At 35.4% G+C, this 19,087-nt stretch overlaps 1 protein-coding gene across 1 annotated transcript; it reads left to right on the forward strand.

The window, feature by feature from the left end:
- The first annotated feature begins 311 nt into the window (after positions 1–311).
- On the forward strand, positions 312–18,371 carry LOC136822311 (exosome complex exonuclease RRP44-like). The gene is made up of 26 exons (XM_067078547.1): positions 312–549; positions 730–792; positions 1,116–1,210; positions 1,444–1,518; positions 1,661–1,788; positions 2,485–2,558; positions 2,768–2,848; positions 3,419–3,438; positions 3,671–3,719; positions 3,810–3,962; positions 4,052–4,108; positions 4,251–4,319; positions 6,143–6,280; positions 6,563–6,709; positions 6,902–7,018; positions 7,426–7,527; positions 7,858–8,007; positions 8,277–8,404; positions 8,674–8,760; positions 9,345–9,501; positions 9,645–9,865; positions 16,130–16,220; positions 16,425–16,502; positions 16,726–16,881; positions 17,687–17,809; positions 18,195–18,371. Exons 1-26 carry the CDS (start codon positions 322–324, stop codon positions 18,264–18,266), a joined length of 2,859 nt encoding a protein of 952 aa, XP_066934648.1. The 5' UTR covers positions 312–321; the 3' UTR covers positions 18,267–18,371.
- The last annotated feature ends 716 nt before the right edge of the window (positions 18,372–19,087 follow it).

The raw sequence follows: 19,087 nt of genomic DNA on the forward strand, positions 1-19,087 counted from the left end.
GTGTTTAGTTTTGTTTTTGTTTTTCTGCATTTCAATTTCAATGGATCCATTTTCAGTGCAGATGTTTTATTTCAAGAAAAAAATCAAAAGATAGAGTCTTTCCATAATAAAGGAAAGAGAATGTTGTAGCATGGTATTTTACAAACTCCTTTCACAGTAGGTAGAACTCTCTGAAACCAGTAGGTAACAAACAGCAGCAACCAGGGTATTATGCACCAAAAATTACTTTCATAAGTGTGGGGCAACTCTCATAAATTTATTAACTCACAAAATTTCTGGTCCTGTCTGTATTTACCTATCCAATTCATTAGATTTTAGATAATGCTGAAATCAAAGGTATTTGTAAAGAAAACAAGGAGGGGGAAAGTGGTGAAGGTTGTTAGAGAACATTATTTGAGAGATGATATTTGGTGCGGAAGTAAAGCTTGTACACAATGTGAATCAACAAATGCTGATACAGAAGTTCTAAGTGACCTTCCTGGTAGTGTCTCTTCATTGTGTGATTTCAATCACTATGTTGTTTTGGATACCAATGCAGTTCTTCATCAGGTAACTAAATTATATTAACTACTAACAATGTGAAAAGGATCACTCCTTTTTAGAAAGTTATTATGTAAATATTATATATTCTTTCTCCTTTAAGAATAAGAAATGCAGATTTTACAAGTATGAATTTAACTCGATGTTTTTAAAACCAAAATATATAATTGATTCCACATTATTTTCTAGATGGATGTGTTGGAGGATCCAGTTTTTCAAAATGTGATTTTGCTCCAAACCGTTCTTCAAGAGGTACTCTTTTTTCAAGATTTTAACTCGCATTAAAAGACTTCAATGAAAAGACTGATATTGTTCATGTTATTTTTTTCATTACTGTGTAGGAAAGTACTTTATTTAACACCTGGTTTTGTCTGGAGTGGAAATTAAGTTAAAAAAAAGCAGAGATAAAAGGAAAACTTTTGCCATTTCAAAACATTTTGCCATTTCAAAACATTTATAAATAGTTTTATTAAAAATGTGATTGCTTTCTCTGTCTGCAAACAGTTTTTTGTCTATAAAATTATCTTCTACAGCACAGTAGATAGAAATAGAAACAATTTGATTTTCTTTTACAGGTGAAACATCAAAGTTACACAGCTTACAAAAGAATCCGGGAACTGATATCTGTGAAAGAAAGAAACTTTTATGTGTTTTGCAATGAACACCACAGGTATTGTGTTATGTGATTTTTGGAAATCTAGATAAAGGAACCTGATTTGAGGATATTTTTACCTTTGAAATAGATAAGTTCAAAAATTTTAAAATTTAGGTGAAGTTTTAAGTAGCCCCCACCTTTGAAGGTAGAGGTAGATGCTTCATTGCAAAAATCAGGTCTAAGAAAGACTGTTCAATTGGGAGCTTAAAGAAATTACAATGCAATTACAATGTCTTTTTTTATTTCAGGGATACTTTTGTTGAAAGGCGAAAAAGTGAGTCTCCAAACGATTACAATGACAGGATGATCAGAGTTGCATCAAAGTAAGCACTCATCAAAAATATTTCCTTTGTAGTATTTCAATATGAATTCTTTTTAAATTTTAATCGAAAATATTCGCTTTTTTCTGAAGGTAAATGATAGAACTGTAGTACACTTACTTTGACTAAAATGTTTTTTCTGAAGGTGGTATAATAAACACTTGAAAGAGTTTGGTAAAGATGACCAAGATGAAAGAATATCCATTGTTTTATTGACAAATGATATTAAGAACAAAGAAAGGGCTATGGAAGAAGGAATTGAAGTATATACAGGTATTTTACATAAAGATTTTAAGAAACATTGTATTTGTTCTCAATACTTAAAGTTTCTTGATTACGCATTCATCAGTTGATTAGAAATAACTATCAAAACAAAATTCTGCGTTTATTTAAAAAAATTCAATACAGCGTCTTCATATAAAAAAAATTGACGTCAATCATTAGAATCGAAGTTTTCAAGTAAGTTAGTGTTTGTTTATGTGCTGGCATTTTGAGATAAGTTCAGATCTAGAGTTCAGTAGATTAGTAGAGTACAGGTATTTAACATACCCCCTATCCGCCACATGTTAAAAATTGGATCTGATGACAGAAAATCTTTGTAGACACTCGTTTAACTTATATGGCATGTCCAAAAAGGACATATGTTTGGCGCAGAAAATTGGGGGCCTTATGGTCATTTATACATCAAAAGAAGCGTTTTAGAATGTAGATTTCAGAACTGCCTGTTGATAGATTTAAGATATTTCTTTTTTAAGAAATTAGGGGAAAAATACTTAATGACGTCAGAAAGTTTAATTTCATGAATTGATTTGGAATCAACTGAAAGTGGCGATTATTTGCATAATCTGGTTGGCAAAAAAGGTTGAAGTTTTAAAATTCAAAATCTAATTTAAGAAAGAACGTGAAGTGCTGCATATGCATTTGCATTGAATCCTGAATAAGAAACAAATTATTTGTTGTTTTTTACAGTCCATGAATATGTGAAAAGTTTACGCGGTTACGAACACCTGGTTGAGAAACTAGCAAGAGCAACTTTCAAAAGTGTAAGCTAATTTTCTTTACTGGTGATAGATTTAAAGTTTATAAATAATATTCACAAACTACTACCCTAGTAAAGCCACTTAAAACGTTTCATGAATAACGAAATTGGAAATCTACTTCAGCTGTACTTGGAAGAAAGCTTCATATTTTTCGTTGAAATAATGTTTCTTAGCTTTTTGTTTACAAATTGTTTATTCTTTTTCTTGAACAGAGTGATGGTAAAGTCTTGTTTCCAGAACATTTACCATTATCTGCCATCCAAACTGGATTAAGAACCAAAAAGTTCCTTCAGGTAACAAAAATTCTTCTTTATGGCCTTCTCAAAATATGTACATGCTTTACTTTTTGAGCTTTCCTCACTGCCCAATTATGATATTATGTCAACAATGCAGTTAGCTTTTGATGGGACTGAATGAATTTACATGGAACATTTTTCTCAGCACACAGCATTTTTTGCTGCCTTGTAAACAAACCAATAAAACTTCCTCAAAAACTGTTCCACAATTCACGAGTCTTTGAAGTGGAGTGCAATATTTTTAGTATTAGAGCCTAACGAAATCAACGTTGCTTTATCACTTCAATGGAAGATTATTTTACATCGTTCAGAGTGTCCTACGTTTGTGTTTTCAATGCTGTTATTGGAAAAAATTCCCTTGTAAATTTATTATTACCAGTCTCCCTCCTCAAAAGTCGATCGTTCTACTACAGGGTTGATAGGTGTATGATAGGTGATGATAAACTTTCATCGCCTCTATACCACTTTTCTGGTTTCGTTAATTTTCTGGTCTTTTTTTTCCAAATCTGAAGTTTCGGCCCTGATCATTTTAGCTTATATGATAGAGAAGAACTCTTTTTCTTTTAGGGAACATTTTTCGCAAGTAGGTAAGGAATTGTTTTAACTCTATTATCAACAATGTCCTTAGTTGGATTTAGTGAAATTTAAAAGAGGAAACCTTCAAGTTAAAACGATCAGTATATTTACAGTTTCTCTATAAATTTTATCCTATTGAAATTGCAGCAGTATCTTGATGCAGTCCGTGCAAGAAATATTTGTTAGGATTTATGCTCAAATGAAGATTGGTGAACTTTGATATATTTTGTATTTGGATTTTAGGGAAAATTACTTGGAGGGTACTGTTCGGATCCCAGGAAGAGAAAAAGAGGTAAAAGAAAACTTTCATAGTGTTAATCTCATATATTGATGTCAAGAGTTTCTCGTATATCAAGATGAAAATTTCTACAAACTTTTTTAGATTTTTGTACAAGGGCTCGTGAGCCTGAATCGAGCAGTACAGGATGACATCGTTGCAGTTGAATTGTTACCAGAGAGTCAGTGGGCTGCTCCTTCTTCTTTGGTTCTGGAAGAGAAAGATGAAGAGTTGGCTGAAGGAGAACAAGAACAAATTGTATGTTTTCTTTTTTTTTGATTTTACTTTGGCGCTGTTTGGTTTACACTAAAATGCCAGAATGATGAGAAAACAACTCTTTCTTTCAGGTACAAGAACAACTTGAAAAGACGAAGAAAAAACAACTTCGCAAAGAATCGTGTAGAGTAAGTCATTTTCATTTTAGCAAAGTTGGTGAATTTTGTTAATATTTTCCCATAAGTCCCAAACTTTAAAACTTGGGCCAAAATAACTTTTCTCCAAAATTAGATTTTAGTTTTGGTGACTAAATTTATCCTTTTTTCTTAGGTTGTTGGTATTATCAAAAGGAATTGGAGACCTTATTGTGGAATGTTAAGTCCAAATGGAAATGCAAAGGTAGCAAGCCAATGTTGTTTACTTTTTTTATCTTGCACAGCCTTTTCCTTCTTTATTTGCCCATAAAATCTCCATTTACCCGTAAAATCTCCATTTGCCTATTTACCAGACGTAACTAATCGAACAGTTCGATTACCGAACTAATCGAACTTTGTCGAACTTAATCGAACGATAAAAGTTCGATTAAATTCTTTAATGAAAAGTCGCTAAAATTGTGAGTATTCGATTAAAGTTCGACAAAACATTCAACAAAGTTCGACAACAAGAAAGGTTCGACAAATTCGACAAAAAACTCCGTTCGAAAAAGTTCGACAACAAAAAATGACCTCCTTTGGTTACTACCGTAGACTGCCCCTGGGGGTCCCGGCCGAGGTCCCAGGGGGTCCGATTGGTGCCCACTGGTCAGGGGGATGTGATGGTACACGTCTGCACCGTTGGGGGTCCTTCAAAGTTCCTCAAATTGCTGTCAAAAGCCGGTAAAAATTGCGAAAAATCACCTCCTTTGGGTACCAGCCCCGGTGGGACCAATCGAGGCCTCTACAGCCCCCACAGCCTACCACAGCCCTTTGGACCCCTTCGGACCGCTTTGGATACCCTCTGCATTGCTTTCCCTCAAAGCCAGCACCCTCCATCAGTCATCCGAAGCCTTTAAAAGGCTTGGAAAGGCGGAAAAGCTTGAAAATTGGTCAAAATTGGTGACCTCCTTTGGGTACCACCGTGGACGGCCCCTGGGGGTCCCGGCCGGTGTGCCGGGGGGTCCAGTCGGTGCTCACTGGTCAGGGGGGGATGTGAGAGTACACGCCTGCACCGTTGGAGGTCCTTCAAAGTTTTTCAAAGTGCCGTCAAAAGCCGGCAAAAAATTGCCAAAAATGACCTCCTAAATTGAGGCTGCTACACCCCTTTCTCACCAGGAAAAATCGCCGGTGAGACCAATTGAGGCCTCTACAGCCCTCCACAGCCCCCCCCCCATAGCCCTTCGGATACCCTCTGCCTTGCTCTCCCTCAAAGCCAGCGCTCTCCATCAGTGCTCCGAAGCCTTTAAAAGGCTTGGAAAGGCTTGAAAACTGGTCAAAATTGGAAAAAATGACCTCCTTTGGGTACCACCGTGGACGGCCCCTGGAGGTCCCGGCCGGGGGTTCCGGGGAGTTCGATCGGTGCCCACTGGTCAGGGGGATGTGAGGGTACACGCCTGCACCGGTGGGGCTCTTTCAAAGTTCCTCAAAGCGTCGTCAAAAGCCGACAAAAATTGGAAAATTGGTCGAAATTGGGAAAAATTACCTCATTTGGGTACCACTGTGGACGGCCCCTGGGGGTCCCGGCCGGGGTTCCGGGGAGTTTGATCGGTGCCCACTGGTCAGGAGGATGTGAGGGTACATGCTTGCACCAGCGGGGGTGCTTCAAAGTTCCTCAAAGTGTCGTCAAAGGCCAGCAAAAAGTGCGATCGAATTACGCGCAAGTGGAGCGGCCTTCAGTTGCTCGGGTTTTCTCAAATTTTTGTTCGATTAAACTTGACAAAGTTCGATTAAGTTCGATTAGTTCGATTAATGTAATCGAACTAATCGAACTGTCGAGGTCTCTTTAAAAAAAGTTCGATTAAGTTCGATTTCAGTAGTCGAACTTAATCAAACTTTGTATTTTCAGAAATTTGTGAGTATTCGATTAAAATTCGACAACCGAACTTAGTCGAACATTAATCGGCCAACAAAGTTCGATTAAGTTAGACAAAGTTCGATTAAAAATACCGTTCGATTGGTTCGATTAATTACGTCTGGTATTTAGTGGTCTTAATCAACCCATCATTTTAAATCGCTTTACCTTTTTAGGGTCTCAAACACATGTTCATTGCAGCTGATCGCCAAATACCACGCATTATGATTGAGTCAAGACAAGGAGAGTTGTTAAGAACCAAGAAGATTATTGTCAGTATTGATGCTTGGCCAAGAAATTCCAGATACCCAATCGTAAGCCTTCTTTGGTCGATTTTTTTTTAATTTCAAGTGTAATATAGTCCATATTCAAAAGATGAAAGATGAAAAACGGGCTGCCAAGCATCCTTGTAACCTGAACCACAAAGGTGGTTAAAACAGAAGAATCATCCCAAATGAACGAATAAATTAAACTGTTTACATTTTGGAACTGTAGAGTAGCTCCATTGAAAAAGTTATGTCTTTAAGATAAACCCCAGAAAATGTGACAGTGTATTTATTTATTTGTTGCATGTAGCTCTAATAATTCATTTCTAGGGACATTACGTTCGTGATTTGGGTGATTGTGGTGACAAAGAAACAGAAAACCAAGTTCTTCTCTTGGAACATGACATTCATCATCAACCCTTCTCTCAACAAGTACTCGATGATTTACCCAAAATGCCATGGGTCATTACTGAACAGGTATATTTTAAATATTATTTTACAAAAATCACATTGATCTGCTTAACGAAGTATTTCGCTATTGAACAAACTCTATAAATCAAAGGGATATCTACCTATTCAGTTATTCTTCTTTCTAATGAAAGATTATCATGTCTACTTCAGTCAAGTTTTTATATATACTGTGCGCTCTACTAATGTTGCTTTATCCAGGATTTAGCAGAACGTCGGGATTTGAGAGAGCTGAACATTTGTAGTGTGGATCCTCCTGGATGTACAGATATTGATGATGCTCTGCACTGTCGAGTATTAGAAAACGGCAACTTCGAGGTAAGTTAACTTTCTACTCCACTGACTCGTTTTCTTTTAATCTAATAACATAGAAATTGTTTTGTATTTAACCGGCGAAAAAAATCAAATGAAGGAAGCCTTAGCTCGCGTTTTTAATGCCACTAATGGTCAGTTTCGAATATACCAATTTCTCTGACAGGCTTGCACTCAAAGTCATGGTGTGGATTTCACGTCACAAAAGTAACTGCAAAGGAGTTTTGTACCAAAATAGTAACTCTATAAACCTGCATGAATCGTCTAACATTATTCTCGTACTCTTCGATCTTTTCATTGATTCGGATCACTTGTGTAAATAAGGCCCATTTGTAAAGCCCTTTCCCTTCTCCCCCTCCACTTTTTGATATGCACTTGTTACCCTTACCCCTGTTTAAAATCGAATTATTTAGTGTGGAGTACATATTGCTGATGTAACACACTTTATCAAACCGAATACACACATCGATGAAGAGGCTCAAAGTCGTGGAACGACAGTTTATTTGGTTGATCAGGTTTGTATCTGGTTCATTTGTGTAATTACGATTTATTCAAAATCACGTTACCAAATCAAGTTTTCTTTATTAAACTAGGCATTTTATTATTCCTTACCAGCCTCCGATAATACCTGACTTCTATAATGCACCAGTCATTCGAAGCTGTAAATGGAACAGAAATACTGTTTTGGGTATGCAAAGTTTGGTCGAAAATAATGAGATTACGAGCCTTGCTCTTCATTCATCCCATATTGGTCTTCGCCATGAACGAAAGATGAGAATTTTCAAGTACAATGTCTAGGTATACATCAATTCCAAGTTAATTAACCTCCATTGATATCCTTTCAGAGAATCGACATGATACCAGAATTGCTCAGCTCCAATTTGTGTTCTTTACACGAAAAAGTTGAACGTTTTGCGTTCTCTTGTGTTTGGGAGCTAACGCCCAACGCTGATATTGTGAAAGTGGAGTTCTTCAAAAGTATCATCGCTTCTAAAGTATGTACTATTTTGAAAAATATTTTAAATTGTTTCTCACCGATCTCATGCGGATGCGTTCCCTTTTTTTCGTGAAGTAGTTGTAATAGAATTTAAAAAAAAAGGTTTTCTCAGTTGGCTGATAAACGTTTGATTATAGGTGTAATTAAACGTCCATATGCGTCTAAGGTTTAAAAAATTACGAAGCTTAACAAATCCTTCTCCAGTTTATTCTTTGAATCGCTCTTCACCGTTACCAAACTTGAAATGTTGATACCATTCTTTTTCAGGCAGCAATGACGTACGCCGAAGCTCAGATGATGATTGACGATACCAACAGACAAGATGATGTTCCTACTTCACTCAGACAGTTAAATACATTGGCTAAAAAACTGAGACAAAAACGTCTTGACGCCGGGTAAGTGAACTGTTTCTTTCTAGTTCCAAGTTTGAGGACCTTCAAACGTCATATTTCTTATCAACTCAACTAACATGGCGGGATAAAAACATTCTATCAATTCATTCTACTTTTATGGCAGATTTATCTATCATGTGCAGTGGCCTCTAACTTATAGCTAAAGGCCTATCCATCCTTACATGAGAAGCTGGATTTCTTGACTATTCTTGTCTTTTTCATACTAAAAAAAATCATACATGAACTTAAATACGGTAACTCCTGCTTTCTAGTGCGTTAACGTTGGCATCCACGGAAATTCGTTTCAATATCGATAGTGAAACACACGACCCTATAGATCTGCAATCAAAACAATTAAGGTAAAAAACGGTATTTCATTTGTTTTTTATTAAATTGCCATGATTTATAGTTGTCAAATTTTCATTGTAACGACGATCCATAATGTATTTAACCCTTTGAAAATTTTTGACTAATAAAGAAAATAAAGAAGGAATAAAGGTTCATTTTCATGTAGTTTCTGGTAAAGGAAGCATGATTACTCTTAGGTGCCAAATAAACGGCCCCCCCCCCGCTTGTTAATTTTTCGAAAATTAACCCCCCCGGACCTTATTAGGACCCCCCCCCCCCGTTTATTAATTTTTAAGAATATTTTCAGTTGGCAAAAAGAAGTCCCCTTATTTTGCTCCAAAATGCCTGATTTTAGCCTATATTTACCCCATTTTTGGGTTTTCAGAAGTACAATTGCCAACCCCCCCGGCAATTAGGTTCCCCCCGTTTATTAAAATTTCGAAAATTTTCCAACCACCCCGTTTATTCGAACCCCCCCCCCCCGTTTATTTGGCACCTAAGAGTATGACTATTTTCAACTATACTGGTTGCAGGATTAACTACTAATTGTAATGTATCAAATCTTTTTTTAAATTTTTACTCGCTTTTCATATAGGGAGACGAATTCCATGGTAGAAGAATTTATGTTGTTAGCGAATGTTTCGGTTGCCAAGAAGATTTATGAACACTTTCCAGAACATGCAGTTCTTCGAAAACATCCCGTTCCCAACCCAAGTATGTTTGAAACGCTCACCAAGTCTGCTACAAGTCTGGTAAGTGGTGATGGTTAGTGTCAAGTTCAGAAATTGATGAAAAATGCTTTCGTTCTACTATGCAATAGGGCATCAATCAGCCTCAAAATTCTATGAATTCTTAATAATTACTTTAAATTCCTTCTTGGATTTCTTCGTTGTAGGGAGTTGAGTTGGACATAACCAATGGCAAATCTTTACAAGCGAGTTTAGACGGAGCAGTTTTCCCAGATGATCCATACAAAAATGTCATGTTAAGAATCTTAACCACTCGTTGTATGACAACTGCCCTTTACTTCTGTTCTGGAACTGATAAGTTTGACAACTTCTTTCACTTTGGTTTGGCTGCACCCATCTACACGCATTTCACTTCTCCTATTAGAAGGTATTACTTATTTTAATTGGCCCAGCGCGGTTAGCGTAAGGGCCTTTCATTTGCACTGTGCCCGCTGTAAGTAACTCGCATGGTAGACGGAGCTCGTTTTATTATTTGAGGAAAACAAAGATTACAGGCTAATCATCAATTCTTTGCCGCGGAAAGTCATATACTTTTCAACCAATCAATGGTTTAACTCACTAAAAGAATTTATTCAGCGATAAGAGAATGTTAATCTTTAGTAAGTGTGATCTAATTCTACTCAAACTTTATGGAACTAATAGATTCTGTCTTGTTTTCATCTTTGACGTTTGACTGCTTCAGACACACGTTTTTTTACCAGTTGTAACTATCATTATTGATGCTGAAAGTAGTTTTTCCTGCTGATCCTGTGGGTATTTATTACAATAGTGCAAATACAAACATCCATATCATTTGGTGCTGACTGTAGTTTCTCGCTCAGTCGCGAATCTGCTCCCTGCTATCATCATATACATTTCTTTCAAAAGGTAATTAATTAAATCATTGAGACATTTTTTTAATATAGGCGACTATCAAAAATATGTTCTGTTTGTGTCAGCCGACCGACCAAGAAATTGGCAGACAAAGATTCCAAGTCTGACAAGTCGGAAAATTGTTGCAATTTTTCATCGAGCGAGCGAATAAATACTAAAAACTATACTTTGGAATCACCTAATTTACTACCGTCATCCTTTACATCATTTACGGTTCAGTTATAACAATCACACCACCATCTTCAAGACTTCGCTGGTCGCAAATGAATAATAAAGAAATGGCGGCTTCAAATTGAAATTGAAACGGTGCACACCAAATTGCCAAATAAACTGGAATACAAATACCATTTTAGAAAAATGGACGGTTTCCACATCCATACAAATCTTTCGCCCGCGGGCACTGCTTGGGGCCATCCATATAGTACGTACGCAGTGAAGGGGGAGAGGGGGGTTTAGCAAAAGCGTACATCTATTGTTTAAATGACATCATTTCTATTGTTCTCTGCGTACGTACAAGGGAGGAGGGGGTATCAAATTTTTGGAAAATCTTTTTGTACGTACTATATGGACGGCCCCCTAAATATTTAAGCAAGTTCGAGAGCTCACAGAAACCAGTCCTTCGTTTCACTCTGTATGTAATCATGAAAATAAAACAATAACAAAATGACACTCTTGTGCGCTCGTAAAAAAAAGTAATGGCTGATGGTTTTGACGCGAACGGAACATATTTTCGATTGCCGCCAAAATAATAATAGTGTCTATTAAATAGATTGTGCAGCTCCCTTTTAATGTTGTTGCTTGGAGAACGTAGCAATGTTGGTCGGACCCCTCCACACCCTTCCCGTAATTCTGGTTTTCTGGATTTTTTTTCTGTGCAGTCTTTGCACTCCATCGCTTTTTAAAAGGGAGGTAAACAAACCCATTTTGTTTGCTTTTCCTTAGGGAAGAGTGGTTTTTGGCCTTTTTGGCCTTTTTCTCAACTTCTATTGCATGGAATTTTTGAAAACTTCAGTATGCTTTTACTACCAGTCAGCAATGCTCAAAGAAAAAGATAACAATTTTTACGTTTGCTCTGAAAATAGTTTGTCTTACTTTAGTGTGTGATTAAAATGACACAGTCTGAGACTAGATGGCATAATGTTTAATCTATTTCTGGTTTAAAACAATGGATGTAGTAATATGTATTAAAAAATACCAGAATGACCCTCTTTTAAGCGCTCCCTAAGCGCTGCACCTATAGATTTTTTTCAAAATAAGCGCCACACCTAGAATCCGATGCAAAGCGGCGCTTATTAGAAAATCAAGAAAAATAAAGCCACGCTTATTAGGACATAAAGAAAAATGAAAAACACATGTTTTTACTCATATTCTACTGTCATCAATTCGTTTAACAAAACGCATTAAATTTTTCTACTGAAACATAATCTTATAAAAAATATATTCCATTTTTTCTAGTGCTCACTCGAATAATTACTGACAAGAAAGAAATCCTATCTTGATTCCAATCCTTTACTGGTGAGTTGACTATGTTTTATTAACTGCAAGTTGTATTTAATTGAAGGGGAAGTCGAGTACATTTTAAATAGAAGAAATTTTTGTGGCATTCAATTTCGTGTGGTTGACAGACACCCAAAGCCACAAAAATTTCTTCCCTCTGATCAAAAACAAAAAATGGACGGGGTCTTTCTTTTTATTTACTGTAATAATTAAAACTTAAAATTGCATTTTAGGGCTGCTTAAAATAATTTGAAATTTTTGTTTTCTCTTTCGATTTTGATTAATTAAATGTGGGGGGCTCCTAGTCATTATAAAATTAACTTTGTGATGAAAAATTTACACCCCTCCTATCTCGCTCTCTCTCTCTCTCACAAAAGACAAGGACACGAATAGAAAAAATAGGCTCATTAGCAGTATTAAGAAGTCACTGAAAAATTATTCCCCTGCCTTTTTAGGGGCTTATAATCTTATCGAGTTATAAAATATCGAGTTAGTCTTCGAATTATGAAGCATGACGCCATGCTTCGAGTTATGACTATTTCCTAACTCAATGAATCTGTTTATGAAATAAGGTATCGAGTTATTTAACATTCCTAATGAAATAAAGTCACCGAGTACATAACTTGATAAGTTAGTGTTTAAAATAAGTCATCGAGTTACACAACTCAATTTTCTTAACTCGAAGATAATAACTCCCCCTTTTTAGGAGAGAATAGCAATTCAATAAGAAATTGACGTTTCATATTTTCTTTTTCGTTTTAGGAATCAACGCCGAAACCACCGATCTGTCGGTGGAGTGTATACCATACTACACAGCCAAACAGCCAAATCTTACTAAACTTAGCTTACTAAACTTACTAAACTCAATCAGCTTACTCGGTTAACAATACCGTTTTGAAATATACATTGAAGTTTCCTGGGAGTTTCCTGTGTCATTTTTTTTGTTCTTCCCTTCGCAAAGTAATCTTTAGGCGAAAAATCATGATATCGATCGAAGCTTATTGTAGTTCGATCGGCAACTTTAATGGAACTACGTAGGCAATTTGACCTTCGTTCAATATACCGAGGCAGGGTGGCCAGCGATACTGGAAATACTTCAAAATACTTGAATATACTGGAAAAAAATATTGGTACTTGATTATACTGGAGTTTTTGAAAAAATGCCCATTTTTCCAGTATATACTTGAAAATGATAAATTGGAATACTTGAAAATACTTGAATTTCTTTTTTCAATCAAATCTTCTATTTCCAGGGCTCTTACAGGCTGTTTTGATGTATAAATTTTCCAAAATTTTATATTCGGACCCAACCATGGTGGGTCTTCCTGATAACAATGTATTGTACCCTATTTGTAAGGTTGGACATTCTTGGTTGGTCTTATTCACTTAATAACCTATTTGATATGGCTTTTTTAAAAAAGATGAACCCTAATGGGCATACAAAAAATGAAAAAAAGTAAAAGTAGAATCTTAGATATTCTTCAGCTCAAGTTATTTACTGCAAGATAACCCTCATTGAGAATTTCAAAAATCTAGCCTTTGGAGCATACAAAAAATGAAAAAAAGTAAAAGCAGAATCTTAGATATTCTTCAGCTCAAGTTATTTACTGCAAGATAACCCTCATTGAGAATTTCAAAAATCTAGCCTTTGGAGCATGTATTGAAAGAATATATCCAATGTGCACATTTCCACTCTTTCTCTGCCAAATGGATATCTGACATTTACAAATCAAGCTACTGAAAAATGGAGCCCATGGTAAATGAATTGTGCAGGCTAATGCTAAAGCGGTCAGGGAAAACCTGGAAAACCTGGAAAAAGGGCTATTTTTAGAAAAAGTCAGGGAAAATCTGGAAAAGCCAGGGAATTTTTGTAAAATTCTTCAAAAGTCAGGGAAAAGTCAGGAAATTTCTTTCTAGAGTCCCTTGAAATTGATGGTTTTAGCCAATCTTTGAATCCCTATTTTTCAAAATTTTTTTTTGTCGGACCCAACTCCAAATAATCATGAAACGACACTTGACCTATTTAAAATTGATGGTTGTATTTTTGAAAAGTTTGAAAGGTAGCGACATGAAAAGTGCTACTAACATGAAAAGTGCTCGCCAATTTTCTATGTTAAAAACTCTTGCTAGAAAATAGACCTTCAGGGAGCAGTGAGCCATAGGGAAATGATTCTAGAAATAAGAAGTTGCAAATTGGGAAAATGTCAATTTTTCAGCAAAGTTTTTGATTTGACTGAATTGACTAAACTCTTATTTACACGGTTTATTTGTCTGCTAGAACTGGAAATGTCTTAAAAGTCTTGAAGTCTGATATTTGAAGAAAATATTTCTGATAGTCTCTAGAAAACATTCTGGAAATATCGGAAAATTTCTTCCTACTACTTAGAATTGCAAAAGATATTCTACCCTCTTCGCTCGCAACCAAACCTTCTGATTTGACAACCTTGCTACGTAAGCTGTTTAGTAATAAAATTCTAGAAATTAGACAACCGCTGTAGTACACCATGGTGTCATAAATTCACTAGTTTCTAAAGCACATTTTGATCTGTTGTTTAATTTGAGAAAATGTCAAAATAATTCTGGCATCAGTGACATTATTTTGTGCACACAATTTTGTCATAATATTTTTAAGAAAGGGAAGCCCATAAAATTTCTGACAAATTGAGGATCCGGATATCCCTATTCTAACGAAGCACCATACGTAAAGTTCAAAATATACTTGAATGTATTTGAATTTTGCACCTTCATATACTTGAAAATAGCAAAGATATACTTGAAAATTATCGAAAATACTCCAAAAAGTACTTGAATATACTTGATTTTCAATGACTAAAATCGCTGGCCACCCTGCGAGGTTTTAAGGTTGGCTCGTCACTTCCCAATTAAGAGCTTTCTAGACTTCTTAAACCCTTCCCTTTTTTAGCAGAATCTTTCTAAAGTAAAAGAAAGTAGATCAGGGTTTTCGAATACCTTAAAGGAAAAAATTTTGGCGGAAAGAAAATTTGGCGGATTTGACTGAAATTTCCGGATTTTCCGCCATCCGCCAAATTAAACATTTTGAAAATATGATCTCTTTTAAGGTGTTTTTGCTATTTTATCTTAAGGTTAAATTTTTAAGCGACCGCTAAATTAAATTCCCGCCAAATTTAGTTTTTTCGTCCATCCGTCAAATTAAATTCCCTCTGAAAAAACTTTTTTGGCCATCCGCCAAATTAAATTCCCTCCAAAATTTCTTCCTTTAAGGTAGTGTTTTTCAAAAAGTCGAAATAATCTCTGTAATCTGAAATGAAGGTGCGTTTTAGCTCCGAACCAGGTAGAAGAATGTGCATGCTAAAATCATTTTTTATAAAAAGGCTTTTAAGCGAGGATGTTTTCAGGGAGCAAACTTAACGGAGGAACAGAGCATTTAATTTTTGTAGAACGTTATTTTTTTCAAGGAGATAAAAAAAGCATTACTAATACATACGATGGAATAATTACAAGTAGTACTAATGACTGTAAAATGAAAGATCTATGTTCTACAAAATAAAATTATTTCTTAAAAAAAAACTCCTATAGCTCTATTACAATAAACATTGCCTTACATTCTTATAAAAAACGTACCTATTGGAAACACCTGAAAAGACGGAAATTGACCCATGTGCTGTTATTTCTATTAAAAAACAATATCTGAAATACTACAGATTATTCAGTGCCATCTACAAAACCTCTATAGAAGGGAGGCTGCGTACCAGAAATATACATTTTAACAATATAAATATGAAAAACTATGTTCGAGAGGCCTTGAAGCGTCACGGGAGTAGGCCACTTGGTGTCAGATTAATATTGTACATTCGATACAATGAAAGACGTCTTATGCTGGGCCGTAATGCCGCCAGGCTACTTGTTCTGTCTTTGTTTTAACATTTTGTGAGCCGGTGTGGTAATTGTATAACTTCACGGTGGGCACAAACAGACCCTGAAAATGGTGGGTTAATTGCTAAGTTTTAGGGAAAGTAGAAAAACTCAGGAGTTTTGAAAGTTTAAATCTTGGAATTTGAAATAGTTGAAATTAAGATGATAAAACTCGAAGTTTTAAATATTTGACCATTACTTTACAAATACATGACTCGAAAAAGCTTGCATCTACATTGATTTCCGTGAAAACTTAGCCTACACAAGTAGCTTACATAAAATTCCGGCTATCTAATCGCTTGAATTTTGTCTGAGCAATGGTACAGTTTGAGCTAACGAGCTTAGGGTTGTTACTTTTCTCTAATAGATACCCTGATGTGATGGTTCATCGTTTATTGGGAGTAGCTTGTGGTGCTTACAACTCCTCTGCCGCTTTTGTTGATCAAGAGGCTGCTGAGGTTTGCACGAGTTATTTTCTCTCTATTTAGATATTTATTACAATGTTAAGTTTCTTTTGTTTTTGGATCTAAATATTTGTGATTGATCGTTATTTCCTCTATATACTCCTGGACGAGCTTTTACGATAATTCTTTTAGCGAAACTTGGTGAAATGATTTTTAATTCTTCTAATTTTTGTCTTTTTGTGTTTCTTCTTTTTCTAGAAAGTGACAACGCACATGAATTATCGACACAAAATGGCGCAACACGCTGGTCGAGCTTCGGTTAACTTACATACACAAGTACGTCAATCTATCAATCAATTTCATAATCACTTAACTGACATGGAATGAGATTTGTATCACTATTAAGTAGCTTTATTTATATGCCTAATTCATATGTAGCATCGAAAACCGCAACAACTCAAGTTACCGCAAAAATGATGAGGTATTATTTTGTAAGAAAATAGAAACTTAAATGCGGTGGAGCCAACTCTCTGATTACCCTTTTTCTCTTTTTTTTAAGATTTTCTTCAAGAATCGAGTGTGTGATGAAGAAGGTTACGTCATGTTTGTTCGAAAGAACGCACTGCAAGTACTTATTCCCAAATATGGTCTGGAAGGGACTGTTTATTTGTCCAAGAAGAAAGAGTCAGAAGGACTTTTCAAGTTTGACGAAGAGGTACGCAAAGATACACATTTTGACATTCACCAGCGTCCCAAATACTAAATTTTAACAGTGATTTTTGTGATTTTATTGCATGAAAATTTTGCGGCATGAAAATTTCGTGGTCATTTTAATTTCGCGGTTTTTTTGCCGAAAATTGCATTTCGCGGTATTTTCATTTCGTGGTTCAAGCCAAAATGTGAATTTCGCGGCATTTTAATTTCGCGGTCCAGGAGAAAAAGTGTATTTCGTGGCATTTTAATTTCGCGGTTCCGAAAAATCGAAAGGAAAAAATTGCATTGTAAAAATTTTTTAGCTATTCTTTATCACAAACAAGAAATAAGGCGTTGTTTTAGTCATCCTTTTGACTATATTTTCCTTTAAAGCAAGTTGAATCAGTTAAATGCATCCAAATAGTTCCTCTCTGGTTCGAAAACCTCATCGTCGAAAATCGATCGTCATCATCATCGGTATCCTCATCATCGGTATCCTCATCTGATCCACAGGGTCAGTAACCATGGAGCTGCCGATCTGCCAAAAAAGCGGGATTTTTTATTTATTTCGGGAAAACCGGGAAAAAACCGGATTTTTTATACATTTTAATTTCGCGGTTGACCGAAAAATTCGTTTTTAGCGGCATTTTAATTTCGCGGTTTTTCAGCCTCGACCGCGAAACCGCGAAATTTTCATGCAATAAAGTAGTTCAAAAACGTGTTTCTGTCTCAATGTCTCGAGAGCTAATCATAGATTTATTTCGACATGCATGGTTTTAATGAATATATAAATGAGTGAGTGAATGAATGGATATTTTTTATCTCAGGCACTGACCCAATCATTTGGTGACACGACAATTCATGTCTTTGATAAAGTCATCGTTCAAATGAGCATTGAAAAAAAAACTATACAATCCAGTGAAATGCAGCTTAAGCTCGTGCGACCTAAGGTACGTTATTACATATATAGAGTTCTATCACCACTTAATAATTTAATGATACTGTGTCAAAATGTTAACTAAGTCGTGTATTATTGATCAAATTGTCGTTTCTTTGGAAAGATTGTTTGGAATTTCTGGAATGAACTTTTTGAGAGTATCGTCTACGATTGCTATTCAGATTCTCACCAAGGATTAATTAAATTTATTGAATATTTCAAGCTTTACTGCTGTGACCATGATGAAACCCTTTATTATGAAAGTCAAAAATAAAGCTAATCAATTCCTTTATAAAACATCTCATCTATACGTTGGTTCACTCGATCAAAACATTCTTTTATAACGTTATAGAAGCTCGTGAACATATTGAAATGTACTCTTCTCTCTCTTATTCTAGATCCCGGGATTATCGGTGGAACCCGTCGATTCCAAACTCGATGAACCCGACTCAAAACGACTCAAAAAGTGACTCATTTGATTCATATTTTTTGCTTTTACGAAAAAAAATTTTATCACGTGTAAATGGTATTTTATACAAACGAGAAATATAAATCCTAAAAAGAGTCAATATTGATTCAACTACTGACGACTTTCATGACGTGAAAATGATCCGTCCCTAAAGAAATTGATCAAACATCCTTTTTGTTTCATTTTTGTCAAAGTTTTAGCATAAAATCACAAAACGATATTTAAGTCCAAGTGTCAATGAATTGTCATGTTTTTGCTAAAAAAACTATTTCGCTTTTATTTCATTTAATCCATTTTTTGACCCTTCACTTTTGCAGTATCAACATATCGACAACACACTGCTAGTGATCGATTCTTGTTTTGAGATTTTTATTTCTTTTGATGTTTTACTATCTTTCTACTTCTTGAAGAAATCATAGACATATATGAAGAAATGTAAAAATTTTTGGCAATAATCATAAAATCTTAGCAATCCTACCTAATTATAGATAGGAGGATAATTGCTTTTGCTTTCTTTAATCGAGGGAGAGAAACTTGCTGAAAAGAAAGTTTGTCAGTTAAGGAGGAAATCTAGGAAATAGGGTAATTATCTCAAAAGAGGAAAGCAAATTTGAAATATGAGCTACAGACGGGAAACAATTTATGATGCATTCTTTGGTTGATACGTAGAGAGCAGTGTGCAAAATGTCGCTTTCGTAACACTGATGATACTTTATTTGGTGAAATGTTGTTGACTATGTTGAGGAGTGTTTATGTATTTTCTCCTCTTGCTTGTATTAAGTATTAAGTGCTTCACAACAAGGATCAGTTAAGTTATCAACG

Source organism: Clytia hemisphaerica, unplaced genomic scaffold, assembly GCF_902728285.1.
Source record: "Clytia hemisphaerica strain Z4C2 unplaced genomic scaffold, Clytia hemisphaerica genome assembly, whole genome shotgun sequence".
Taxonomy (NCBI): Eukaryota; Metazoa; Cnidaria; class Hydrozoa; order Leptothecata; family Clytiidae; genus Clytia; species Clytia hemisphaerica.